This window comes from Nannospalax galili, unplaced genomic scaffold (assembly GCF_000622305.1).
Source record: "Nannospalax galili isolate Female #2095 unplaced genomic scaffold, S.galili_v1.0 scaffold146, whole genome shotgun sequence".
NCBI lineage: Eukaryota > Metazoa > Chordata > Mammalia > Rodentia > Spalacidae > Nannospalax > Nannospalax galili.
In genome coordinates this window covers 8,195,623-8,223,403 of record NW_008357929.1, presented here as the reverse complement: position 1 = coordinate 8,223,403, position 27,781 = coordinate 8,195,623, and the positions used below count along the sequence as shown (strand labels likewise).

Here is a 27,781-nt window from a genome sequence, read left to right as displayed (position 1 = left end):
GTGTGTGTGTGTGTGTGTGTGTGTGTGTGTGTGTGTATGAGTGTGGAGGTCAGAGGACAGCTCACAGGAGTTGCTTTTCTCCTTCCATCCTATGGTTTCAAGGATTAAACTCAGGTTGTCAGGCTTGATTGCAAGTTTTTAAAACAAATTGGTTTTCCTGGGACTGGAGAGATAGCTCGGTGACTAAGAGCATTGGCTGCTCATGCAAAAGACCAAGGTTTGAATCCCAGCATCCACAAGGTGGCTAACAACTGGCAATAGCACCAGTTCCAGGTGATCGGAGACCCTCTTCTGTCCTCCAAGAGCATTGCACAAAATGGGTGCATTTTTACACATGCAGGCATAACATTCATGCAATAAAAAAATAATAATTAAAAAATGATTAATTTTCCTAAACTATGGGTTAAGATATAGTTCCTTGAAGGCCTAAAAGGTCGTAGTTCAGAATCAAGTCTCTCAATGAGCATAATTTTTTAACTATTTATTGACTGATTGAATGACTGATTGATTGGCCTGTTGTCTATGCATGAAGATATAGTTCTTTGAAGGCCTAAAAGGTCATAGTTCAGAATCAAGTCTCTCAGTGAGCATAATTTTTTAACTATTGATTGATTGAATGACTGATTGATTGGCCTATGTGTCTATGCATGAAGATATAGTTCCATGAAGGCCTAAAAGGTTGTAGTTCAGAATCAAGTCTCTCAATGAACATAGTTTTTAAACTATTTACTAATTGATTGAATGACTGATTGGTTGGCCTATGTATCTGTGCATGGATATGCATATGTTCACAGGTTATGGAGCTGGTGTGGGGTCATATGAGAGTCAGTTCTCTCCTCGCACCAGTGGGTCCTGGGGATTGAACTCAGGTCTTCAGGATTGGCAGCAAGTGCCTTTACCCAGTGTATCATCACACCAGCCCAGTGAGCATCAATTTAAAAATAAAAAAGAAATGCTGGGCGTGGTAGTGCAAGCCTTTAATCCCAGCACTCGGGAGGCAGAGGTAGGCAGATCTCTGTGAGTTCAAGGCCAGCCTGCATAGTGAGTTCCAGGCCAGCTGGGGCTACAGGGAGACCCTGTCTCAAAAAGACCAAAAATAGATAAATAAATAAATAAATAAATAAATAAACAAACAAATAAATAAATAAAAAGGGGTCTGGAGAGATGACTTGGCAGTTAAGAGCACTTGGCTACTTTTTCAGAGGACCTGAGTTCGGTTTTCAGCACTGACATGACAGCATACAACTGTCTGTAACTCCAGTTCCAGGGGATCCCAGTGTCTTCTTCTGGCCTCCAAGGGCATTGTACACACAAAGTCACAAACAACAGACAACAGATGCACACACGCACACACACACACACACACATTAAAATAAAGACAATTTTTAAAAAATAATTTAAGCCGGGCCTGGTGGCGCACGCCTTTAATCCCAGCACTCAGGAGGCAGAGGCAGGTGGATCCTCTGTGAGTTCGAGGCCAGCCTGGTCTACATAGTGAGTTCCAGGACAGCTGGGGCTATAAGGAGACCCTGTCTCAAAAAAGACAAAATAATAATAATAATAATAATAATAATAACAGTACTAATTTAAAAATATAAGCATTTGGTAAGGCATATGCATTTAAGATGAAATTATGCTCTCCCAAAACAGTTACAATCATTGGCAAAGATCATAGTAGAAAATCAAGAGTGGGGATGAGGATGCCTGGAGAAAAGCTTAGATTTAGCTTTACCAAAATTTCAGTTGTTTGGAAACTGTGACCTGGGAATTTAAATTTAACTGAGAGAAGTCTCCATCAGTAGATTACTATAAGAGATTCAATCTAAGCAATGAGCATTTGTCAAATTAGGGGTGTGGGAAATATACATATTCATTTTGAAAGGGAGTGTATCGTGATTTTTTTAAACCAATAAATTTTACCATCTTAAACAATACGTTGTCTTAAAGTGGCATGAAGTGCCTTCACTATGTTGTATAATGCCATCACCATGTAGTTCCAGAGGTTTTTATTGCTTCAGATGAAAAAAAACTCTGCTATATCCTTTTAATTTCTTTTTTTTTTCCCTTGAGCTCTAGGTTCCCTGTCCTGTACTGTGATCCAGGCCACAGCGGCTATTATGCTGCCTCTCCGTATGGAAACTAAAGACTATGAAGATTGCCTCATAGGGAAAGTTCTGCCTCCTCCCATTCCTTCCTACCCCTTTTTTATGAAACTCAGTCTCCTGTAGCCCTACCTGGCCTGGAACTTGCTGTGTAGACCAGGCTGGACTTGAACTCACAGAGATCTGCCTGTCTCTGCCCCTTGAGTGCCAAGATTAAAGGCATGTACCACCATGCCCTGCTTCAGCTTCACCCCCTTTTTGAGACAGGCTCTTTATAAACCAGGCTGGCCTGAAACTCTCTATATAGTCTAGGCTGACCTGGAACTTGTGGTCATCCTGCCTCAGCCACTTAAGTGCTAGGGTTACTGGCCCATATTACCATGCTTGGTTTCACATCTTTATTTTAACTGGAAAATGACTTTCAACAGATTCCTGAATGGAAGTTGCTGTTGGTGCCACTGAAGTCAATATTCAGTGTTCTTGTGGAAAGAGAGCAAGTCATGACTCCTCCACATTTGTATCCTTAAGTTGCTTAGGTTTGTTGCCTTGCAGCACAGATCATAGCAGCAGGCCATCCTACACTAACATCTTGAATGTCAGCCCTTCAAAGTAGAAAACCTCCTGTCTGTAAGTTTGTGGATAAGATAAAGGGCATTAAGGATTTTTACCGCAACTACCTCCTTAGCCCCAAATTTAAACCAAATAATGATAAGAATAGGAGGTAGGAATTCGCTACACAGTTAGGGTAAAGAGACCCCAAAGAAAAGTAGTCAGTTTCTTGGCTAAAAGTCAAAATGTCCTTGGGCCTCTTAGCAACATATTCTGTTCCAAAGGCCAAAAATGTCAAAAGTATTTGGGAGCTTTTATCTAATCACTAAAAGATTTTAGGGTTACCTCTTCAGAGGGAGGAATGTTAGAGCAGCAAAAAGCCCCATTTAAAAAAAAGAAAAGAGTACATGAAGTTGTCAGAAAATAGTGATGGGGAGAGATGGGAGGAGCTGGAGGGGAGGGAGTGGGTGTGGATTTGATCAAAACACCTTATATGCATGTATGAAATTCTCAACTTTTTTTAAAGTTAAAAAAAACCTAAATAATGGGACAGTTGATCTAGTACTGTCTAAACCTGGAAGCAACTACTTAAAGGTAGAATTTGTAGTATATTAAAGCAAAACAAAAACCCCAATCAACTGCATTGCAGTTTAAAAACCAACTAATCTAAGTTTTTGTTCATCAGCATCTAAAAGCAACCTAATCCTATTTCAGCTTCTTAGGCCAGACTGCTTCTAGGTTATTAGCTCTAGTAGCCCTTATCCCAAGACCTCCTGCCTCATAGTTAAGGTCCATGTCTTTCCTTTGGCCAGGGTGAATGGTCCAAGGCCAGTTTCCTTGAAGCTGCTCTGTTTCAAACTGAGCTGCCTCTGTAGAAGCAGACTGGGACAAAGAGCAAATCCCTTGCTAAGATCAGAGTGTAGTTGCTTAAAGCCCTTCCTCCAGGCTATAGGGGTGGGGTATGTTTGGTCAAAAGGTCAAAACCTGTAAATCACTGTGGGGATTCCTTTTAGGGCAATGAGAAGTACTGGAAGAACAATGGTGGCGATGGCTGAATAACATGTGGAGTACTTGACACCATTGGTGGTGATGGTTGTATAGCATGTGAGGGACTTGACACCATTGACCTGTACAATTCAAGACAGTCACAGTGGTTTAAACCACCATAAACCCCTGTCCAAGAAAGTAGTTGGGGGACTGGAGAGATGGCTCAGCACTTAAGAGAGCTTGTTGCTCTTGCAGAGGATCTGAGTTCCATTCCCAGCACCTATATAGGGTGCTCACAATCACTTGTAACTCACTCCAAGGAATCCAAGGCCACCTTCTGGCACCTTTGGGTTACTTCCTCACATGTGGCATACACATAACACAGACACACACCTACACATAAATGAAAATAAAAAACAAATTTTTAAAATAATATTTTATTATTTTATGTGTATGCTTGTATTGCCTGCATGTAGGTAAGTACATCCATGTTGTGCAAAGCCCGCGGAGGACAGAAGAGGCTGTTAGATCCCCTGGAACTGGAATTACAGATAGTTGTTAGCTGCTATGTGGGTTGTAGGATTCAAACCTGGGTCTTCTGCAAGAACAGTCAGTGTTCTTAACTGCTGAGCCATCTCTCCAGCCCCCAAAACAAATCTTTTTTAAGATAACTACTTGGAGGATGTGACTGACGCCTGCAGGTGAGCAGCCTCACCAGCAGAGACCTCACCTGTAAATGATGTTGCCCAGTCTTAGGCACTGGGCCGTACAGGCCTTTCACACAGAGAAAAAGACTAGGGGTGGGGATTTCTTTCTTCTATGGTTCTGGGGACCAAATTCAGGGCCTCAAACATACAAGGCAAGTGCTCTACCACTGAGCTATACCTGATCCCTGAGGGAGGTTTTAATATTATCAAAATACAGAAAAGTAGGACGGTACAGTCAATGAATGTGGAATAAAAGTGTCATGAGAGATGTGAGAGAGACAGTTCAACTAATGATTATTTCTGGGGAAAAAAAGCGCATAATCTAGGGAGATAAAAACATTTAACAACCAGTACAGCTTGTGAACGTTCTATTGAAATGCACCTAGTTCTGAAGCAACTGGACCAGGCACTATGGTGCTCCCTGCCTGGACATCTCCTCAAGCCATGATAACGTCTTGCTTCTTTTGATGTGGGGCTTTTATAACCAGCCTCTGGACACGGCCTGGTGGCCTAATCTAGGCTTCTGAATGGAAATGTTACCAACCTTGACAATGTAAAAATGAGAGGTCAACTGAAAAAGTTGCTTACAGGAGTTGGTGAGGGAAAGACCAGGCAATGATTCTGTGCAGATAGAATAACTGAGTTGTTTGCTGCTGCTGCTGCTGCTGCTGCTGCTGCTGCTGCTGCTTTTTTTGTGGTCCTGGGAATTATGTGTGCTAGGCATGCATTTTGCAGTTATTCTCCCAGGCCCATAAACTGAGGTGCTAATATATTATTTAATGTGGTAATGGGAACCAGTAAAACTATAGTTATTAGTAAATAGGAATTGTGGTATGGAGGTATAAGGGAGTTAAATCTTCATAGCACAGAGTCAATAAAAATGATCTGAAATTGACACATAAGAAAACAACAGTTATACTTGTACATGCATAGAAATACTTCTGGAAAGAGATCCAAGGAACAGTTAATACTGGCTGCCTCTAAAGAAGGAACTGAACAAGTAGAAGGTAGGGATAGGGCTTGGAGGAAGTCTCTTCATGAGTCATATTTTTATGCCTTTTGAAATTTTAAGTTCCTATTCATGGAGTAAATAAAATGAAAAGAAAAAAGACACAGTGTATAAAGGTGTATTTACACATGCACAAAGACATTCATTACCGTGTAGTCAATAATAGCAAATGGGTGGAAAAGCACAAAGGTCTATTCATAGGAGATTTGTTAGATAAATTATTGTTCAACCACAATAAACAATGATTATTCTGTAGCTGTTGGAAAGGATGAGGCATAGGCTTGGGATATAGTTCAGAGTTTGTTCTTAACATGTACAAGGCCCCTGGGTTCAATCCCCAGCACTGCAAAATGAAAGAAAAATCATTTCAAAAACATGTATGAGCCAAGCATTATGGCACATGCTTGCAATCTCAGCACTTGGGAGGCTAAAACAGGAGAACTACTGAGCCTTCTAGGCTCACCCTGGGCTGCACAGTGAGTTCCAAACTCAGCTGAGATACATAGCAAGGCTCTGTCTCAAAAAAATAGCCAATGAAAAATTGGACTGTTGGGCATTATTCTAGGTCTAAGGATATGGTGGTGAACAGGCCCTTCACCTTACAATGGTTATATTTTTGCCTCAAAGAGATTAGTGTGTGTGTGTGTGTGTGTGTGTGTGTGTGTTCTATCTCCTCTGCCATACAATCCCCCACTCAATTTCATGTACTTTATTGTGTGTGTGTGTGTGTGTGTGTGTGTGTGTGTGTGTAAAGCATCTGGAAGTCAGAAGAGAACTTTCTACTTTGATGAAGCAGGGTCTTCTGCTGTTTCTGATGCTCTGCATACTTCAGGTTACCTGGCTTGTGAGTTTCTGGGTGATTCTCCTGTTTCCACTTCCCATCTTGCCAGTGGAAGTGCTAGGATTACAGATGTGCACTTCCACATCTGGTTTTCTGTGGGTTTGGAGGACTGACTCAAGTCGTCGGGCTTGTACAACAAGCACTTGTACCAGGAGAGCCATCTCACTGGCCCTTGAAGAGATTAATTTACCCAAGAGGCAGCGACCAAGTGGCAAAGTCAGGATTTGACCCAGAACAATTTGTCCTCCAGACCTGCATGTTCCACCCTGCCTCCCATGCACTGATTCCTCCTAGGTGGCAGAGAAATTGGAGATGCTGAAGAAACAGTATGATGAGAAGCTGGCACAGAAGGAAGAACTTCGCAAGAAGTCTGAAGAGATGGAGCTGAAGCTGGAGCGGGCAGGGATGCTGGTGTCTGGGCTGGCTGGTGAGAAGGCCCGTTGGGAAGAGACTGTACAGGTGAGATGGGTTACAGCTGTGGCTCCTCTTCCGCAGCCCACCTGATTCAAGAGGTCCATCTCCTTCCCACTGAAAACAATGACACCTGGGTTCAGCAAATTCAAGAATGGGAGGCAGTGGGAGTCCTTCCCTCCCTGCCTCACTTTTGATGGGAATGTATAAGGAATGGCATTCTGTCCACTGGGGGTGGGCTCCATGAAGGAGCTGGGATGCACACAAGGCCTGTTGGTACAACCTGTCTTCCTGAGAGATGACAGACATGGGGCATCTTTTCTCTATCCCACTGAGTCCTGGCTCCACAAAAGGGTTAGGTCTTATCACTGGATAATCATCAGCATACACATTGCTGTTAGAGGTGGGTATTCAAAAGCGATGAGAGTTCTCAGAGTTCTACAAAGGTATAGGAAAGGGAAGACTGTGATCTAGACCAGAGTCAAAAGAAAGTACCTTCCAAAGTGTCTCAAGTCTCTCCAAAGATCTGGAATCCCAGGCACTTACATCTTCTTGCTATCCACCAGGGCCTGGATGGAGATCTGGGCTGCCTGGTAGGTGACTGTCTGCTGGCAGCTGCCTTCTTGTCCTACATGGGACCCTTTCTGACCAACTACCGGGATGAGATTGTCAACCAAATCTGGATCAAGAAGGTAAGAAGGCCCAGGGGTAGGCTCTAGAGGAAAAGGGCTTTGGGGAATATGAAAAGATACAGGGAAGAGGGAGAACTTCTGGACTTGAGCTGAAGTTTGGGGCTCTTCTCTTCCCAGATCTGGGAGCTTCAGGTTCCTTGTTCACCTCGTTTTTCCATTGATACCTTCCTGTCCAATCCTACCAAAGTTCGTGACTGGAACATCCAGGGATTGCCCTCAGATGCTTTCTCCACTGAGAATGGCATCATTGTTACCCAGGGCAACAGGTGAGTTACATTGTGCAGGGAGTGAGAGGCAGAGGAGCAAGAGCCTGTCTTCTAACTGACACTTCCTTTGTTAGGTGGGCTCTCATGATCGATCCTCAGGCCCAAGCTCTGAAGTGGATAAAGAACATGGAAGGAAACCAGGTATTAGTCTGGGCAGTTGGTTGGGCTACTCTGGAAGAATCTCCTCCTGAGCTGAGTCTCTTCTCAAGGTTCTGCTCTTGGCCATTGTGTCCGTGGTGTTCCTTTGTGTTCCTTCCATTGATCCCCTTGTTCTCTAGGGCCTAAAGATCATTGACCTGCAGATGAGTGATTACCTTCGTATCCTAGAAAATGCCATCCAGTTTGGATTTCCGGTGCTGCTCCAGAATGTGCAAGAATATCTGGACCCCACGCTCAACCCTGTGCTCAACAAATCTGTAGCTCGAATTGGTCAGAGCCCAGGCTTACTATGGGCTCACTGTGGGCTGGTCCTAGAGACCAATCAAGTAGGACACTAGGGTGGAAAGAGTGGCTCTTTGAGTGTGTCCTGTACCTCCATGTAGATAGGCCTGGGTGGAGCCTTTAGGGTAGGCTGAGTCATGGGTCTAGATACCAGTGGGGAATGGGACAGCCTAAACCTGATCATATAAGATTCTTGCCCTTGACCCTTTTGTGGATGTAGGTGGACGGCTGCTAATGTGCATTGGTGACAAAGAGGTGGAATACAATCCCAATTTCCGTTTCTACATTACCACCAAACTCTCCAATCCCCACTATAGCCCGGAGACCTCAGCCAAGACCACCATTGTCAACTTTGCTGTTAAGGAACAGGTGAGTAAGGACAGATATCCAATTGAGCTAGGGTAAAGCAGGAAAGGCTGGAGAATCTAGAAAAATATCTGAGAAAAAGGCTAAGCTTGACCTGGGCAAGTGAGGACAAGGGTCTTGGGAGGTCTGGAGGGATGACAGAGGTGGAGACCACAGGAATGGGATCCTAACCCTGAGTCTTGGCTCTTTTAGGGCCTGGAGGCCCAACTGTTGGGCATTGTGGTTCGGAAGGAAAGGCCTGAGCTTGAGGAGCAGAAGGATTCACTGGTCATCAACATTGCTGCTGGAAAGAGAAAACTCAAGGAGCTGGAGGATGAGATCCTCCGGTGTGACTGCCACCCCTACTCCCCACTCCCACCCCCGCCTGGCATGCTCCCAGTTGGCCTACCCATAAGGCACAACTATTATTCTAGGGGGACAAGAGGAGTCCTTTCCCTCCAGCCCAGCACTTCAAACTCCCTGATCCACATGCCTCTTGTCTTTCTCCTAGCTTGCTGAACGAGGCCACAGGTTCTCTGCTAGATGATGTGCAGCTGGTGAACACCCTGCAGACATCCAAGATAACAGCCACTGAGGTAACTGAGCAACTGGAGACCAGTGAGACCACGGAGATCAACATTGACTTGGCCCGTGAGGTGAACTGCTACACCCTCCTGCCCTGCCCTTGGCCAGCCACCAAGAAGCAACTCAGATCATGTCGGCTTGAGATCTCTTCTTCTTCCCCTGAGCTCCTGTTTGTGCCTACCCCTCTGTTGCCCTGACTCTGTTGACTCCCACAGGCTTACCGCCCATGTGCCCAACGGGCCTCAGTGCTGTTCTTCGTGCTCAATGACATGGGCCGCATTGACCCCATGTACCAGTTCTCCCTGGATGCCTACATCAGCCTCTTTATCCTCAGCATTGACAAGAGTCATCGCAGCAATAAACTGGAGGACCGCATTGACTATCTGAATGACTACCACACCTATGCTGTCTACAGGTCTGATGGCCATGCACAAAGCAGGGGCCAAGTAGCTGGCTCTGATATGTCTCTGGCTACTTGTGGCATAGTGACACAGTAGGGGTATTGTTAAAAACACAGATTTGAGAGTTGGGGCTGGGGGTTCAGTGAGTAAAGTGCTTGCTGTGCAAGCATAAAGACCTGACCTCAGATCCCAGGCACCCACACAAAAAGCTGGGTGTGGAGGCACATGCCTGTAATCTCAGCACCTAGAGAAGTAAGATGGGAGGATCCTGGGACTTTCTGACCAGCCAGTCTACCTGGATCTGTGAGCTCTAGTTCAGTGAGAGAATTGTCTCAAAAAAAATAAGGTGCAGAACAATTGAGGAAAGGTATTTGGTATCACCATCTGGCCTCCACATGCATACACACACATGTACATGTGCCCTCCCCCGATGAAAACACACATACTCACATACTCACTCACAAAATAGACTGGGATTCAGGAAGTCTGGGATGGGCTTGTGATTCTGCATCTCTAACAAGCTTCCAGGGAGCTGTTGCTTCTGGTCTGTGGAACACATTTTTTTAAAACTTATAGTTATTATTTATTTTGGGGCATGCATGTGTATGGCATGGCACGCTTATGGCAGCAAGTTTCTTTACCTGCTGAACCATCTTGCCAGCCTATGACTCAAATTTTGAAATTCCAAAGTACTTGATTTTTCTGCCCCTACAGATGCCTCAAGTTCAACTTGTTTCAGATCAAACTTGTGATCTACCCTCTTCCACCAGGGTCTGCATCCCTTAATGTCTCATCCACCCCACAGTCACCTGTCAGAAACTTGGAGATACCCCCAATTCTTCCAACTCTGATCAGTTACTGTGTTCTGTTTGTGAACATTCCTGTCAGCTTCTCCCTGTTTCTCCACTGACTGTCAGGGCTTGTCATGATCTCTCTGAGTTACACAGCAATCCCCTAATAGCTCACCCTGCCTGTTTGTCCCTCCCAATATTTTCTCCACCAGGTACCAGTGTCAGCCCTCCAGACATAAATCTGACCCTGTTACTCCTGGCTTAAACTCTTCATTGGTTGTCATATCTTGAGTGGCCTCCCAAAGCCCTCTGTGACCTGGTCTCCACTTGCCACAGTCTCCCAGCTTCATGCCAACTTGCACCCCACGCCTTTCTCAGCTTTCCTTATGCTGTAAGCTCTCCTTGGAACACTCAACTCCCATCTCTCCCATGCTACATCTTGGGTACCAACTACTCTCTGGAGCTCTCCAAGTCTATCAGGCAAGGCTGGGCACTGTGCCCCGCATTCCCTGAAAACCACTCTCATCTCATCATGACTCATTGCCTCTGGGTATCTGTGTCAGAGCATGAGACTCCCTGCCGTGGCCATGACTTCAAGGACAGAGCTATCTTATCAGTATCTTCAGAAACTACAGAGTGCCCAGCACAAGACTGAGGAATAATCAATGTTTTGTTTCTTAATGGTACTGAATGCCTAGTTATGAGTGAACTCTGGGAAAATCATGTCAATCTCTCAAGGCCCCTGAGTCCTTGGCTATCTCTAGAAGGCTCAGGTTAGATGCTGACTATGGTCCTTCTATGTAAGGCTCTGTGTAGGACCTTTACTCAGTGAGTATTTCTGTTGGGTGTCTCGTCCCCAGGCCACTTCGCCTCCTTAATCCTCCCTGTCTCGTCCTCCTAGATATACCTGCCGCACTCTTTTTGAACGCCACAAGCTACTGTTTAGTTTTCATATGTGTGCTAAAATCCTGGAGACTTCTGGCAAGCTCAACATGGATGAGTACAACTTCTTTCTGCGTGGGGGTGTGGTAAGTCAGTCAGAGGACACTTCCCAGGGTGGTGGTCAAGGTTGAGGATGGGGGCAAGTGTGATAAGGACTCCAGACCCAGAGCACCAAGCCTAAGGCTTCGCTGAATGATCTGAGGAAAACCATGCCAGAATCAGGTTTACATGGGCACCCTGGGGTCATAAGGCTGACTCATTTCACATGGGCATGGGGCACCTCTTACCTGTGATGTACTAGTGGCATGATCTTGCCACAGTTTTGCTGCCTCTCAGGCCATTCCTTCCTGGGCTTGAATTCCATGGTCTCTGTCTGTCTCTGTCTCTGTCTCTCTATCTGTCTGTCTGTCTGCTTGTCTGTCTGTCTGTCTGTCTGTCTGTCTCTCTCTTTTGCAGGTGCCTCTACCCTTCTGTCTTCCCTCTGTGTGCTGCATTTGCTTGGAAAAACCACTACTCTGCTAGACTCAGCTCTTCTGCCACCGTGTGTGGCCCATGCAGCTGAACAGAGCTGGAGAAAAATACCCACACTGCCCAGACTTCCTTGGGCCTCTCTTGAGCTTCAAGTGCACCCTTAAAGCTACCAGATAACTGTGCTGCATTCCTCTCCCTCCCAGATAGCACTTTTTTCTTTTCTCTCCCTTTACTGGATTTTAGCAACAGCCTTTTGATAATACCCCACCATCTCAAACCAGCAGCCAGGAAGATTTTTAACATGGATGCCATTTAGATAGGACTTCCCCAGGGCCATTATCTCCCTTGCCTCTCCCATTTCCACTTCAGCTATACAAGAGCTCGTTGCCTTCAAACACTCTGGCATGTCTCACCCAAGGGCATGTGCCCCAGCTGCCCTGTGCCCAGGAAGTTATTCCTCAGATGTATACTCAGCCCTCTCTCACTTTGCAACCTTGGTGGTGCTGGGGATAGAACCCAGAGGCTTACCTGGGCTAGGCAAGTACCGTGCCACTGAGTCACACCCCTAGTCCTTGTTGTAATTTAATACTTCCCACTGCCCCTCAGCACTCCAGTTTCCACCTCCTTGGCTTTTCCTACCTTCACATGGCACTGCAGTCTTTAATATAATAGAGAACCCATTCTTGTGTTATGCCTTGGGGGAGGGGTTTGAGACAGGGTTTCACTCACTTGGAACTCACTCTGAAGTTAAGGCTGCCCTTGAACTCATGGCAGTCCTCCTACCACCTCCTGAGTACTGGGATTACAGGTGTGTGTCATCACTCCCGGTTTGTTATGCTTTTTTTATTTTTTTTTATTTTTTTTTGGTCTTTTTGAGACAGGGTTTCCCTGTAGCCCCAGCTGTCCTGGAACTCACTATGTAGACCAGACTGGCCTTGAACTCACAGAGATCTTGCCTGCCTCTGCCTCCCGAGTGCTGGGATTAAAGGCGTGCACCACCATGCCTGGCTTTGTTATGCTTTTAATAGCCTATAATCTTCTCCCTGAGTTCCTAACCCCATGTTGGAAAGTAAACAACTCCAGAGCATAGACAATCATTTGATGTGTTCGGTGATACATCTCCAGTGCATAAATAACGGTGAATGAACAATAAATAGTCCTGCAAAAACCACATAGCAGAGGCCAGGCATGGTGGCACCTGACTTAATCCCAGCACTCAGGAGGCACAGACAGGCAGATCTCTGTGAGTGCCAGACCAGCCTGGTCTACATAGCCAATTCAAGGCCAGCCAGGGCTACATAGTGAGACTGTCTCAAAGAAGAGAAATCCCATAGCAGTAGCACCTACCTGAAGCCCCAGCTACTTGGGAGGCTGAGGCTGGAGAATCCCCTGATCCCAAAAGTTAAAAACTAGCCAGACCAACCCTATTTCAAGAAAAAAATTTCAGGATGGCTGAATGGATAGGGGTGCTTGCCACCAGGCCTAACAACCTGAGTTCTAGTCTTAGGACCCACATGGTGGAAGAAGAGAGCCAACTCACACAGACTATCCTCTGACCTCCATACATACACCATGGGCACAGGCATGAGTGCCTCCCATACAAAATAATTTTTAAAAACAGAAAAAGAAAAAAACATTTATGAGAGGGACTTGGTAGACGGCTTACTGGGCAAGAGCACTTCCTTTATAAGCACGAGAACCTGAGTTTGAATTCAGAGTCACTCACATTTTTAAAAAGCTAGGCATGGATGTATATGGTGGTTCCCTCAGCACTGGGGTGAGGGGATGGGGTGGAGACATAGAGATTGGATCTTGGGAACTTGCTGACCAGCCAGCCTCACCTAAATGGCAAGCTTCCAATTTAGTGAGAGACTGTCTCCAGAATAAGACAGAAAGCAGTAGAAGGAAACACCTAACATCATCCTCTGGCACACACACACTCCACACACATAGACATGTACCCTGCCCCCCCACATATATGCTACATACATACACCCCCCCAACATACAACACACCCACACCCACACACACACACCATGCACACATATACACACGTGTACCACACCCACATACACACACATACCCCCCCACTCCACACACATATACCATGTGCATGTGCTACACACACACCACACCACACACACACACACCACACATACCCACCACACACATACCTACACAAAAACAATTAAAAAATAGAAAAAAATGTTTAAAAGGATGAATATATGCATGGAATGAAGCAGTTTGTGGGTCTTCTGTGGGATGGCTACCAACAGTAGCTTTGGGCACATTACTGACACTGAACCACCAGAGGGCACCAGCTTCCCAAACGTCAGCTGTGATGGATCTTAGTAATGAGTCGTCATCACACGCCCCCCCCCCCCCCCCCCCCCCCCCGGCCCAATTATTCCTCAGAAAGGTGATTCCCACCCATTTTGGATTCCTGTATTCAGCATTTCAGTTGCTGTTCACTCTCTTTTATACAAGACCAACATGAGGGAATAACTTTTAAAATATAATCTTTTATTTGTAATTGAAACAGCAATTATACAGTTTTATGGGGTACAGTATAGCTTAAAAATTTTTTTTTGAAACCAGGTGTGGTGGCACACACCTTTAGGAGGCAGAGACAGGTGATTCTCTGTGAGTTTGAGGCCAGCCTGGTCTACATAGTGAGTTCCAGGCCAGCTGGGGCTATAGGGAGACCCTGTCTCAAAAAGACAATAAAAGAGATAAATTTGTTTTATTATTTTAATTAATTTATTTTTATTTTATGTGTATGAGTGCTTTGCCTACATGTGTGTATGTGTACTTGTGTCATGCAGTGCCCTTAGAGGCCAGAAGAGAGCTGGGGCTAGAGTTACTGAGTGTTTTTAGCTGCCTTCTGGGTGCTGGGAACTGAGCCTGGGTCCTTTGCAGGAGCAGCCAGTGTTCTTAACCACTGAGCCATCTCCCTAGCCCCCTTGTCATTTCTTTGAGTTAGGAACATTCGAATCAATACCTCTTGTTTTGAAGGTTCTGGGCATTTCTTTCTCCTCTCTGTTTTCCCCAAGGTCCTGGATCGGGAAGGCCAAATGGACAACCCATGTACTAGTTGGCTAGCAGATGCCTACTGGGACAACATCACAGAGCTGGACAAACTGACCAACTTCCATGGACTCATGAACTCCTTTGAGCAGTATCCTCGGGACTGGCACATGTGGTATACCAACGCTGCCCCCGAGAAAGCCACGCTGCCAGGTGCCAGACCTTAGAGCCTCTGCCTCCCTGTTCCCCTCCCTGCAGCCTGCTCCACATCCTCCCCCTCCTGACCTCTCCTCCACTGCTGCAGTCCCTGCAGGTTCCCCTTTGTTTAGATTCCATCCAGACTTTGACAATCATTCTCTCATCCCCAGGTGAATGGGAAAATGCATGCAATGAGATGCAACGAATGCTGATCATCCGCTCCCTGCGCCAGGACCGAGTGGCATTCTGTGTTACTTCTTTCATTGTCTCGAACCTAGGCTCTCGCTTCATTGAGCCACCTGTGCTAAACATGAAGTTGGTCAGTGGCTCTTTGCTCTTGCCCTCACAGTCTTGCTCTCCCTCTACCTTTCAACACCCCACTACAGCTTCCTCATGCTTCTCCTCTTGGTTCTGTGGCCTTTGGCCTGAGAGTAGGCCTGTGCTTCCAGGTGATGGAAGATTCAACCCCGAGAACTCCACTCATGTTCATCCTATCCCCGGGTGTGGACCCCACCAGCGCTCTGCTCCAGCTGGCAGAACACACAGGCATGGCCCAGCACTTCCATGCCCTGTCCCTGGGCCAGGGCCAGGCTCCCATTGCTGCTCGGCTCCTCCGAGATGGTGTGATTCAAGGTCAGCATCCATCTGTTCTTTCACTTCCAACCCTCAGCCCCAGTCCTCCTTCTCAGACCCTCCAAACTTAAACCATGGTCCTGTGACTACAGCTCTCACTTTTCCAGAAACCCTCAGAAGTAATAGGCACTATTGGACACCAACCCCACTTCCACCAGGTGGAAAGTGTGTGCATCAGAAAGCTCAAGGAACGATTCTTGCTGACTCTGGCATCTCCTTGCAGGACACTGGGTATTCCTGGCAAACTGCCACCTGTCTCTGTCTTGGATGCCTAATCTGGACAAGCTAGTGGAACAGCTGCAAGTAGAGGACCCTCACCCTTCCTTCCGGCTCTGGCTCAGCTCCAGCCCCCACCCAGACTTCCCAATCTCCATTTTGCAGGCCAGCATCAAGATGACCACAGAGCCACCAAAGGTACAGTGGCTGCAGAGAGCTAGTAGCATCACCTGTGCTGACAGTTTGCATTTCTTCTCACTAGTATCAAAGAAAGGTCTCAACCTTAACAGCTCAATTTTAAATTTGGTTGTTTCCTAAAAAAATAAAAACAAAACAAAAAACCCCACAAAACAACAACAAAAAAAGCAAAAAAAAACCTCTTCCAGCTCATTTCTCTCTTCTTTGTGTCTAACTCCTACTACATAATAGCAATAACATTTCCTGAGGGAGTATTAATTATGAGCAAAGCACTATTCTGACTTGTTTACATTTATAAATTCATTCAGCACACACACACACACACACACACACACACACACACAGAGGTATACCCACATCAGGTGAGAACTGCTACTCCTATGTTACAGATGGGACACTGAGGCACGGAGGAGTAAATTAGTATCCCAGAGTGAAAATTTGGGTGTGAATTCCCATTCATTCATTCATTCATTCACATCATGGAAGCTTCTGCTTCTTGAGTTTACCTTCTCTTTCCAAGGTCACACTTCCTAGAGGCTTCTCAGCCTCATTCTCCCTCCCTTCCTTCCAAGTCTCTTGAGAGTTTTATCTCTAACATCACAAGTTCACCATTGAATGCAATGATACTGAAAGTAATAATACTGATCCCCCATTCCTTCTTTTGAGACAGGGTCTCTGTAGCCCTAGCTGGCCTGGAACTCACTATGTAGACCAGGCTGGCTTTGAACTCATGGAGATCCACCTGCCTCTGCCTCCTGAGTGCTGGGATTAAAGGTATGTGCCACCATGCCTGGCTAATACTGATCCTTTAAAATCTGTCCATGTCATTATATTCCACCACCCATAGACCCTCTACTTAAGCTATTTGGAAAAGTGTTTTGCTTTATTGTGGTGCTGGGGATGGAACCTAGGGCTTTGCAAAGCAAGCACTCTACCACTGAGCTTCTGAACTATGTATCCAGCTGTTGTTTCTTTGGAGACAAGGGTCTTGCTGTGTCATCCAGCCTGGTCTCAAACTTGTCATCACCCTGTTTCAGCCTCCCGAGTGCTGGGATTACAGGTGAGTAGAACCACCACCATGCCTAGCTTGCTTATTTTGGTAGCTTTTTATTGCTCTTAGTTGAGATCAAAATCATTTTTACCTGCTTTATGAAAAACACAGGAAACAATCCTTACTATGTTCTTAAAAAACAAATCTTGTCTGAATGCATGCTTGGAGCCTTTCTGCATCCTATTCTCCTTGACCCTCCTGCATGACTGGCCCAGATGACTGTCCCCTTTCCTGGCTTTATGGACACTATGCTTTCTATTTTCTCTCCTTTTGACACATTGTTTATTGATTCCCTGTTTCTTTTTGGTGTTTTTGAGACAGGGTCTCCCTGTAGCCCCAGCTGGCCTGGAACTCACTATGTAGACCAGCCTGGCGTTGAACTTATAGAGATCCACTTGCCTCTGCTTCCTGAGTGCTGGGATTAAAGGCGTGTGCCACCACCTCCAGCTAAATTCGGTGTTTCTTTCTGCTCTTTGTATCTTAAGACTTAGTCCTTGGTCTCCCACTTTTCTCATCCTTCATTTCCTCCCTCACAGTTTATTGGAGAAACTGTCCTTTTCATGAGTTCATCTCCACTCCTCTTTGACTGAAATGCCATCTGATGATAAAGCATTTCCTCCTGGCATACCAACCCCATGAATCCTATATTCCTACAAGTTGTTGACTTCTTCGTTCATTAGCTCTTTATCCCACTTTTGCCTCTGGTGTCACTGCTTTTTTTTTTTTTTTAAAAAAAATATGTTTAGTGTTAGAACACTTGCCTACATATGCCTAATATACATAAAATCGTGGTTCCATCCCTAGCACAGGAAAGAAATGTACAGTTGACTTTTAAAAAATGAGACAGGGTCTCATGTAGCCCAGGCTAATCTTGAACTCACTATGTAACCAAGGATGACTTGAACTCCTGATCCTCTTGCCTCTACCTCCTAAATGTTGGAATGTGCCTCTATGCCTGGTTGTTTCACCTTCATTTTTTTTGCCAAAAAAGTATTCTGTTCGTCTTTAAAAAATGTCAAACAGTCCATAGATCTGTCATTAGTGTAACATAAATCCTGCCCCCTCTTTTTCACAGAGCTTGGGGATTGAATCCAGAACCTCAAGCTTGCTAAATACATACTCTACCACTGAGTTATACACTTCAGAATCTTTTAATTTTTAATTATTTATTTCTTTTAAAACATTTATTGTAAGTCTACGTATGTGTTTTTATTTGTGTGTGTGTACTCATGTGCCCCTCTTTTCTCAATGACTCATGGACCCTAACCTCTCTTTCTTATGAAAAATCATTTTTTTGGCCAGGTAAGATGGCTCAGTAGGTGAAAGTGCTTACCACCAAGCCTGATGACCCGAGTTTAATTCCCAGAACCCACATGGTGGAAGGAGAGAACTGACTCCCATAATAAGTAAATGTAATAAATTAAAAAATAATTTCCTTGCTTTCTAAAAGAACTTTTGTGGTTTAAGTAAGCTGTTTGAAGGTAGGCACCATGAGCTGTGTGTAATTAAAGTGAGAAGCAGTGGAGAACCTGAAGGGAAACCTAAGAGTAGGGAATGGGAATTAGAGAGGATGGCTATTGTAGTGAGAAGGGCCCTCTGGAAGACCTCAGGATGCCTGAGGAAGGAAAACTCTCACTCCTGGCTTGGTGGCTCGGCCTATGAATGCTTTCTATAAAAAGTTGCCTGCTGCAGATGTGAGTCCTTTCTGCCATCTGCCAAACTTAGAATAGTTCAGGGTATACTTGGAATAACTAGATTGCTTGGGTGGGCAAGATGGGTCAGAGGGTAAAGGCAATTGCTGCCAAACCTAATGATATGAGTTCAGTCCTCTGGACTGACAGGGTGGATAGAGAGAACCAACTCCCATAAGTTGTCCTCTGACTGTCGCATATTAAACACCCATGTCTCTAAAAATGACCTTGAACTCCTGATCCTTCTGCCTTCACCTCTTGAATAATGGGGTGACAGGCATGTGCTGCCATGTATCTCCCAGTTTATGCAGTGCTGGGAATTGCCAGGTGTGGTGGTGCTTGCCTACGATCCTAGCACTGAGGAGACTGAGGCAAGAGGGTTGCTATAAGTTCAAGGCCAGCCTGAACTACATAGGGAGACCCTGTCTCCAAAAGCAAAAAGAAGACAAAAAACGCAAACTAGCAGAATGTTAGCATTTCCTTTAAAATGCATCTTCCTAATCTTTCCCTTCTCTCCAGACCCAGAAGTTGTTATTTGAATGTTTTCATTTTCTCTATAATTTAACACAAAGTTCTCTATGCTGTATAATTTTTCTACCATTTGCTTTTCCCATTGAACATTGTGTGCTCAAAATTCATTTTACACTCCACACAGTCAGGTCCTAATCTACTCAGTTACACATCTTATTTTGCCTTTTTTTTCCTTCTCACCATGGCCTTGAACTTGTGATCCTCCTGCTTTGGCCTCTCCAAGTGTACCATCATGCCTAGAAATTCTGTAGATTTCTATTAATTATCAGTTGCATGGGACTGGGGGTGTAGATCCATGGTAGGATATTTTCCTGGCATCCACAAGGGCTTGAGTTCAATCTCTAGCACTGACACCAAACCAAACAAATAAAAAATAGCTGCAGGTATATGCTTTTGTCTTTATTCATATTTTCTGGTATTCTCAAATTGAGTTGGCTTATTATCTGTAATCCCAGCACTGTGGAGGAGAAGGCAGGAAGATCAGTCTGGGTTCTAGGCCAGCCTGGTCTACATAATAGTTCCAGGCCAGCCAGGGCTACATAGTGAGAACTTATTTCCTCCCAAAAAAGGTAGGGCCAGGTTTTGGTAGCATGAACCTTTAATCCCTGCCCTCTGGAGGTAGAATTCAGGTGGATTTCGGGGAGATTGAGGCCACCCTGGTTCTCATCCTGACTTTCAGGCTATGACTAGGGATACCCTGTCAAAAAACAATCAATAACAACAACAAAAAAGAAGAAAGAAAGAAAGAGAAAGAAAGAAAAAGGAAAAAGAAAAGAAAAGAAAAAAAGGGGAGGTAGGGCTGAGAATTAGCTCAGTGGTAGAGTGCTTGGCTCACTTGCATGAGGTCCAAGTTTCAATTCCCAGTACTACCAAAGATAAACAAATAATAAAGAAATAAAGTTGTGTAGGGGAGAAAGAAGGAACGCCAGTAGCATATACAATGCCCATGTATAAAATATAGAAAAAAAGCACCCAGCCTTATAAACGAGTGTCCATCTTGGCATGCAGATCAGGGGCTAGAATTCAGCATCCATTCCCTCCTTTGGCCAGTGCCTTTGTGTGGTGAATCACCTCCACAATTATCCATGACGATGCTCGTAGCAGAGCTGAGCATGTTGCCTATCCCCATACCTCTGTACTTCATTGTCTTCAGGGTCTAAAGGCTAACATGACTCGTCTTTACCAACTGATGACAGAACCACAGTTTACCCGTTGCTCCAAACCTTCCAAATATAAGAAGTTGCTGTTTGCACTCTGCTTCTTCCACTCTATATTACTTGAACGCAAAAAGTTCTTGCAGCTTGGCTGGAACATTATCTATGGCTTCAACGACTCTGACTTTGAGGTTTGTGCTAACCAGAGGGTCTCCCATCTCAGCCCTTTGTCCACTTCCTGCCCCATAGCTCCTTTGTGGGAATATCAGCTGCGAGAAAGCTGATGTTAAAGCCCCCTTGGGAGAATTCCTTTTATAACTCTGTAGGGCTGGGGGCTTGGATTGGGACCATGCACAGGTGTCAGAGAACCTGCTGAGCCTCTATCTGGATGAGTATGAGGAGACACCCTGGGATGCACTCAAGTACCTCATTGCTGGTGTCAACTATGGTGGACATGTCACAGATGACTGGGATCGGCGCCTGCTCTCCACCTACATCAATGATTATTTCTGTGACCAGGCTCTAAGAACTCCTTCCTACCGGTGAGGAGAGGTGACACTGAGTAGGGGGTGAAAGGACATAAAGAGACCAGGAGTCAGATTTGGAAGGGGATATGTGTGGAAGGAGACTGTGAGGTTGGGAGAAGACATGATTTGTGGGATTGAGAAGATCAAGAGCCAGAAGTTGGGTAAATGGGACATGCATAGAGACTGCGGTATGTGCCTGGCATGGAAGCCCAAGTCATGCAATGTGGTAATATTTTTGCTGTGACTCCCAGGTTGTCTGTATTGGAGACTTATTTCATCCCAAAGGATGGGAGCATGGCCTCTTACAAAGAATATATCAGCTTGCTGCCCAGTATGGACCCCCCTGAGGCCTTTGGCCAGAACCCCAATGCTGATGTGGCCTCCCAGATCACTGAAGCCCGAACCCTCTTTGAGACTCTCCTTTCCTTGCAACCCCAAATTACACCCACTAGGGTTGGTGGCCAGAGCCGGGAAGAGAAGGTAGGAACAGAGGATGCCCCAGGGTAGAGAACATGCTGAGGAAGGGCAGGCTCACTCCATGTCCCTGTCTCTTTAGGTCCTTGAGTTAGCCACTGATGTGAAACAGAAGATTCCTGAAATGATCGACTATGAGGGGACCCAAAAGCTGCTGGCTCTTGACCCTTCCCCGCTCAATGTGGTCCTACTGCAGGAGATCCACAGATACAACAAGTTGATGAGGACCATCTTGTAAGAAGGAAGGGCCTCTGTAGAACATCCAGGGGCAGGAGAAAGTCCTCAGCCCTGATTGCAATGGTTCTCCCAGGCCCACACCTCTCTTAATACTCTACCCACCTCATTCCACTTAGGTCCTCACTGACAGACCTAGAGAAGGGTATCCAGGGTCTCATCGTCATGTCAACAAGTCTGGAAGAGATTTTCAATTGCATCTTTGATGCCCATGTTCCTCCACTCTGGGGAAAGGCAAGACCACACCACTGTCAATCTTATTCTATTGAACAATATGCGCTCCTCTCATCCTTGAGCCCTATCACCTCTTAGAAGGCAAATAACAGATTTCAGAGGGCCTGGAGTTCAAATCCAGACAGGTTCAAGGTTGATATCAAGGTGTCCCTCACTAACTGACCGAAGAATGTATTGACTTTACACATGTATTCAGGACACAATGTTAAATTCTCCAAGGATATTTCAAAAATTCCCAGTATTGTGCATGGGACTCAATGAGTACTTCACTGATGGCACCTGATTACTGCAGATCAAGCATCCCTAATCCAAAAATTTGAAATGCTATGAAATCTGAAACTTTTTGAGTGTCAATATGATGTTCAAAAACTTCAGACTGTGGATTTTCATATTAGGGATGCTCTACCAGCAGTCTATGCAATTACTTCACCCCCGCCCCCAAAAGAAACCTTCAGAAATTTTGCCTTGAACATTTCAGGTAGAGTAACCATTCTGTACCAATGCCATTGTTATTAATAGTTGCTTTTAATTTTTTTTCTTGAGAGTTGGCTTTTGGAGGGCTTTGACCAACTGTAATTAGAGAGTTGGGGCTGGTACCACATAGTCTTCTCAAAGCTGCTCTATGTGCCCACAATAAGGACGTGAATGATGAAATAAATGAATTCATGCCTACTCTCTAGGCTTATCCCTCACAAAAGCCACTGGCTTCATGGACCCGGGACCTGGCTGTTCGTGTAGAACAGTTTGAGCTGTGGGCCAATCGGGCCCGGCCTCCTGTGATATTCTGGCTGTCTGGCTTCACCTTTCCCACTGGCTTCCTCACTGCTGTGCTGCAGTCCTCAGCACGACAAAACAATGTGAGCCATATGTATGGTGGCAGGGGGAAAGGAGGCTGGGAACATATATTTACTCTCCTCCTTGGGGGACTCTTTACTGTCGCCTTCGACCCACAGATTTCAGTGGACACACTTTCTTGGGAGTTTATCGTTTCCACCGTGGATGACAGCAACCTGGTGTATCCACCCAAGGTGGGAGTCAATTGACATTGGGCTTCTGAGCCAAAGCTCTGGTGGAGGAGGATGGTGGAAGAGAAAGGAGGACAGTAGTTAGGTCAGAAATATTGACAACTCAGAATCTAGACTTCCCCTGAATCTGTCTCCATCTCTCCCCAGGATGGTGTCTGGGTTCGGGGCCTGTACCTGGAGGGTGCTGGCTGGGACCAAAAGAACTCTTGCTTGGTGGAGGCAGAGCCCATGCAGCTGGTCTGCCTCATGCCCACCATTCACTTCCGTCCAGCAGAGAGCCGCAAGAAGAGTGCCAAGGGTGGGACCCCCTCCCCCACTTGCCTACTCCACCCTCTGTTTGGATCCTAATTCATCCCCTGCTCACATGCACCTGCCCGGATCTCCTAGGCTCCAGGAGACTTGACTCCTTTTCCTTTCTTTCTCCCTAGGCATGTACTCCTGTCCCTGTTACTACTATCCCAACCGGGCAGGCAGTACAGATCGAGCCTCCTTTGTCATCTGCATCGATCTCAGATCTGGAGCCATGACATCTGATCACTGGATCAAGAGGGGCACTGCTCTACTGATGAGCCTGGACAACTAAAGAGGCCCTCTTTTCTTCCCTGCTGGGGAGGGTCGAGAGCGCGAAGACGGATATAGCACCTTGAACTAAAGCTGGATCTCAGGCTTTTTTACCTTAGGAGACAGGCCTAGTGGCATTAGCTTTAATTTGAAGGTAGAAGAGTTGTATTGGAGCTCAGCGCAGTAAAAACGTCCAACCCCAAGTCTGTCAAGGGAATGATGGTAACTTAGCGCGCGCGCGCGTGCGTGCGTGTGTGTGTGTGTGTGTGTGTGTGTGTGTGTGTGTGTAGGGGTAGGGGAACGAGAAGGGGAAATCTGGGACTTACAAATGGACCGGAGCTCCAGATGTGCTGTTTCGAGGAGGACCAAGAACTGGAAGTGGGTGGCTACAAGAGGAAGGGAGGTGTGGCCTTGAACCAATCGGCCTGGGCTGTTGGGCCTATAGAGTGTGGCTAAACCTTGGGGGACGAGCTTGAGAAAGCGGGGCGGGGCTTATTCTGGAAGGGCGCGGGATCCAAATAGAGTAAGGATTTGGCAAGGATCCGGAATGGGCCATACACAGCGCCCTGAGTCTTGCAGCTGTCACTTGGTATCCTATCATACACCGGAGCTGAGGAGGGCCCGACCTGCTGAGGGCGGGGCGGAGCCGGAGAGAGGGACATCGGCGCGTAGGGGCGGGACCACGGGAGGGGGCGGGGCTGGGCCAACTGCGCCACGGGGCGGAGCGCCCCCCCCAGCCCCTGCCTGGGAGAAGGGGGGGGCGCTCGACCCCCAGGAGGTCTTGGGCAGCCTGAATACCTGGGACCCCCCCCAAGGACCAGGTAACGGGGAGCTGCGAGGGCGTTTGGAAAGAGGGAAACCCTTTCCGTTGAAAGGTGGGGGGGACGTCCGAATCGCTGGAGGGGTCGGTCTGAGGATGGGCGTTCGGGTCTTGGGAAAGGCAGTAGGAAAACTGAGGCGCAGGACATCCGGATCCCTCAGAAGAGAGCAGGACGGGGGTGGCGGAAGAACTGTCGTCTTGGGTTCCAGAGGTCAAGAGGGGCCTGAAGGCACTCGGTTCCCTCTTGGGCTGGGATTCACCTTACCTGCACTAGGGCAAGGCGCAGCTATCTTAACCGAAAGGCAAGGCTAAGGGGCAAAATATGCAGACAGGTCAAGACAAGGGTCCACTGAGGTCAGGTAGGGTGTGCCTCCGTCCCCGCGGGCCACCTGGCGTCTCCTTCCAGGGCTTCCTACCGTGGAGGACTGTAGCCTCACCATCTCCCCTGCCCCCGCACCTTCCTTCCGAAGGCCTCGCCCGGGTAGTTTCCCCAGTTCCTCCCTGGTGATGTCCCCACTTTGCCCTCTCCAATTCCCCAGTCTTCGCTGGGCTCAGGCCCTTCTCGGGGCTGAACCTTTCCCGCATAGCCACGAGATGGCGAGGATGAGACGCCCACCAAGGCCGAGGGGCGTTCGGGTGGCGGAGGTGGCCTTGAAGCCCTAGCTCAGGCCTTTGAGAAAGGTGGGCTGAGGCTCTCCTTTTATTTCCTGTCATCCGGCCACCCCCTCCTCACAGGAAATTGTGAGCCAAAGGGCAGGAGATGGAGAAGAGGCAGGGGACACTGTCTGCGCTTTTTCTGGGCTGGTATAAAGTGTCGAAGGGGCACGCAGGTTGGTTACTAAGCAACAGATTCGCTTCCGGCCCGCGGGGGCTGGCAGCTGTCTTGGGGTGGGGGTTGGAGAATGGGGAGCTAAGAGACGGTGGGAAAGTCGAAGGCGCTGAGAGCCAGAGGAGAAAGAAGCAGCGACCTGGGGTGCTATAGAAAGAGAGTCAGTGGTTGTCGGGAGGAAAGCAGGACCCAGAAGCTGGCACCCATAGGTACCCTGTTGCTCCCGGGGGTTGCTTGCCCTGTTGCCAGAGTAACAGGCCACCGAGAGTCCCAAGCCAGATTCCCAAACTCTCCCTGCTGTCCAATCCACTGCAGCGGACGTCACCTACGTCAGAGCACAGACGACCAATGGGGAGCTGGCGTTATGTGGCTACCGGAAGAGGGTGAGGGAGGAGATGGAAGGAGGGAGGGGCTGACTGCTCAGGATCTGCACGTGCACTCCCACACGCTCGCTCCCACCCCCTTCCTCTGCATGCGCACAAGCAGTCTTTTGCGCCTGCGCGGCGAACACCGTTTTTCGCCCCCCCCGCCCCCCCGCAGGTTTTCAATCTGTTTGCAAACTAGTCCTAGGCTGCGTTTCTCAACCCCTGTGGGCCCAGACGTCTGGGTCGGGTTTGTGCTCTTTCGGCGGGTCTCGACTGTTATTGTCATCCTCGCGTGGGAAGGCGGGCTACCTGTGTACCCCACCGCCACCCCCAGCTGCCGCCCCAAGTTCCCAGGTGGGCTGGGCGGAGCTGTGGTTTCCGGCCCCGTAAGCTCAGCTTCAGCTTTCTCGAGCTCTAGCTTAGGTTGGTTCCCCAAAAGAAAAGGGATGGGTGCAGGAGCCCCTTCCCGAGGTTTCACCCGCCCAGGCTCAGCTGCAGTTGGTAATCGGGGAAGACACTGGGGGAAGCCCCAGAAGGTCCAGGTGACTGACTGCCTGGGTCGTCACGCCCAGTTTTTTATAGTGAAGTCCTGCTTTTTGATCTGCACCCAAACCCAATCCCCCTGATGTTTCTCCGCGCTCGTCCTGGTGCTCTTTGCACCTCCCTTGGCTCCTTTCGAGTTGTCCCCGTCTCCACTCGCCCTTCTCTGCTTCTCCAGAGGGTTATATAACTCTTCTCTCGGCGTGTCCTGATTTCAACTCCACAGACTCCGCCCTGGAACAGCGCGAGAGGGGCGGGAGAGTTGGGGACCCAGACAGATTCCGGCTGACGGCCGGCTGCGGTACAGGGGATCCCGCAGATAGGAGACGGAGCCCCGCGGGACTTGGTGCCCGGTCCCCGGTGTCCCGTCCCCAACTAGGGATCTTGCCCAGAAGAAAAGGCACAGTATCTCCAAGGGGCGTGTCGGGACTCCAGTCCAGAATGTGGGTTGGGAGGTCAAGGCAGGTGGCTGAGAGGAGGAGGCAGACAAGAGGCCCTAGTCCTATAGGATTAGTCTTACTGGGGCTAATAGAGATAAAGGCAGGACGCCTGGGTTCCCAGAATTCCTAACGCTATTTCTCAGGAAGCTTAGCCAGCGGCTTCTTAGCCCCTGGTAGGAGTCAAAGGTCTGTGTTAGAGGTGGCCTGGGATGATGTCACCAGTGCACGTGCCCCGGGACTGTTGCCAGGCGATGAGATCTCCTCCCCTTTTCATTCCCTCCCGCCTCTGCCCCAGTCCAGTTCCAGTCCCGTGCCATCTCTTTTCCCTCTCCTTTCACTTGGCATTAACGTCCTGCAGGTGGGAAACCCTGGCCTGGAGTTCTCTGCGGGGGAGGGGCACGGGTGTGGTGTGGCTTGAAAGACTTTGCCCCCTTGCTGGGTCGAGAGAATTCTGGGTCATATTTCTCAAGATTAGCATAGAAAAACTTCCTCTCCGAGCTCTCCCCTCCCTTGGAAGAGCCTCCTAGAAGTCTCTTTACTTTCCCACCTGCTGCATGTCCCAGGGTCATATTGCCCCTTCCCTATCAGGAGTTCAAGTGGGAGTGGTTGCAAGACAGCTGCCCGCTAGAAGTAAAGTAGAACGTGAAGATACACACAAGCTCATCCCTGACACCCCCTTATCCAGTTGTTCCCTCCTCTCACCAAACTGAGGAAAAGGGTCAGGAAACTGTGAGTCTGAAAAATCAAGGTCTTTATCCTGTGTAGATAGGTGGATCAGTTTCTAGCATTGCTCACTAGCCAGAGAGGGACTCGGTGATAGTTATGGCTGCCCTTCTGTGTTAAGTCTTGGAACTGGTGGTGGAATTGGTGTTGTCTCCTTTCATATCTTAGAATTTGGGCCATCAGGTCAAACGTAGATTCTAAGCCCAGCCCTGTCTCTAAGTGGGACTTGGAAAGGTCACCACTTTTCAGCTTTCTATTCATAATCTGGGAAATTTAAATATCAATACCTACCTTCTAGGCCAGTGAGAAGGGATGGTGAAATAATTTATGCAAAGCACTTAGCTCACTGGTTGCCACAAAATTAATACTGAATGAATGTTTATCATGAAATACTATTAAATGGAGTTAGCTATTGTATAGTTGGTGGACCTGCACTAAAATAGCCATGACTAGGAATTGGTTAGGAGAGTTTTGATAACTGTGGAGTGGGGAAATGGTTGAGGATTAGCTTTGACTGCTTTATGTAGCTTATTTGGTGTCAGCTTTAGTAATATTTGTACTGCTTTCTTTAGGATTAGTTTTCCCCTCTCAAAAAATAGCCGACTATTCCTTTAATTGTTAAAATAAAATAATTGTAATTGTGATTTTTCAAGCGATACTCTCCTTCTCTTCATTGCTTTCTGGAGCCTTTGCTTTTGCAAAGGGACTCCACAGTTTCCCTAACCCGGACAGGGCTAGGCAAAGGGGTTTGTAAAAGGTTGGGGTGGGTG

At 47.3% G+C, this 27,781-nt stretch overlaps 2 protein-coding genes across 2 annotated transcripts in view; both read left to right on the top strand.

The window, feature by feature from the left end:
- Window positions 1–23,491, top strand: part of Dnah2 (dynein axonemal heavy chain 2) — a 132,490-nt gene extending 108,999 nt beyond the window's left edge. Inside the window, exons 65-87 of the mRNA XM_008855967.2 lie at window positions 6,490–6,654; window positions 7,173–7,298; window positions 7,416–7,564; window positions 7,639–7,705; window positions 7,843–7,993; window positions 8,226–8,374; window positions 8,564–8,697; window positions 8,862–9,006; window positions 9,151–9,350; window positions 11,029–11,155; window positions 14,594–14,780; window positions 14,936–15,084; window positions 15,215–15,398; window positions 15,622–15,812; window positions 20,239–20,430; window positions 20,597–20,781; window positions 21,018–21,246; window positions 21,323–21,474; window positions 21,594–21,708; window positions 22,389–22,565; window positions 22,662–22,736; window positions 22,881–23,031; window positions 23,162–23,491. Coding sequence (XP_008854189.1) covers window positions 6,490–6,654; window positions 7,173–7,298; window positions 7,416–7,564; window positions 7,639–7,705; window positions 7,843–7,993; window positions 8,226–8,374; window positions 8,564–8,697; window positions 8,862–9,006; window positions 9,151–9,350; window positions 11,029–11,155; window positions 14,594–14,780; window positions 14,936–15,084; window positions 15,215–15,398; window positions 15,622–15,812; window positions 20,239–20,430; window positions 20,597–20,781; window positions 21,018–21,246; window positions 21,323–21,474; window positions 21,594–21,708; window positions 22,389–22,565; window positions 22,662–22,736; window positions 22,881–23,031; window positions 23,162–23,316 — 3,555 coding nt within the window. The 3' untranslated portion in view covers window positions 23,317–23,491. The remainder of the gene's footprint in view (window positions 1–6,489; window positions 6,655–7,172; window positions 7,299–7,415; window positions 7,565–7,638; window positions 7,706–7,842; window positions 7,994–8,225; window positions 8,375–8,563; window positions 8,698–8,861; window positions 9,007–9,150; window positions 9,351–11,028; window positions 11,156–14,593; window positions 14,781–14,935; window positions 15,085–15,214; window positions 15,399–15,621; window positions 15,813–20,238; window positions 20,431–20,596; window positions 20,782–21,017; window positions 21,247–21,322; window positions 21,475–21,593; window positions 21,709–22,388; window positions 22,566–22,661; window positions 22,737–22,880; window positions 23,032–23,161) is intronic.
- A 506-nt stretch (window positions 23,492–23,997) lies between these two features.
- Window positions 23,998–27,781, top strand: part of Kdm6b (lysine demethylase 6B) — a 20,731-nt gene continuing 16,947 nt past the window's right edge. The window contains exon 1 of the mRNA XM_029557531.1: window positions 23,998–24,115. The gene's annotated coding sequence lies outside the window, so the exon portion shown is untranslated. The remainder of the gene's footprint in view (window positions 24,116–27,781) is intronic.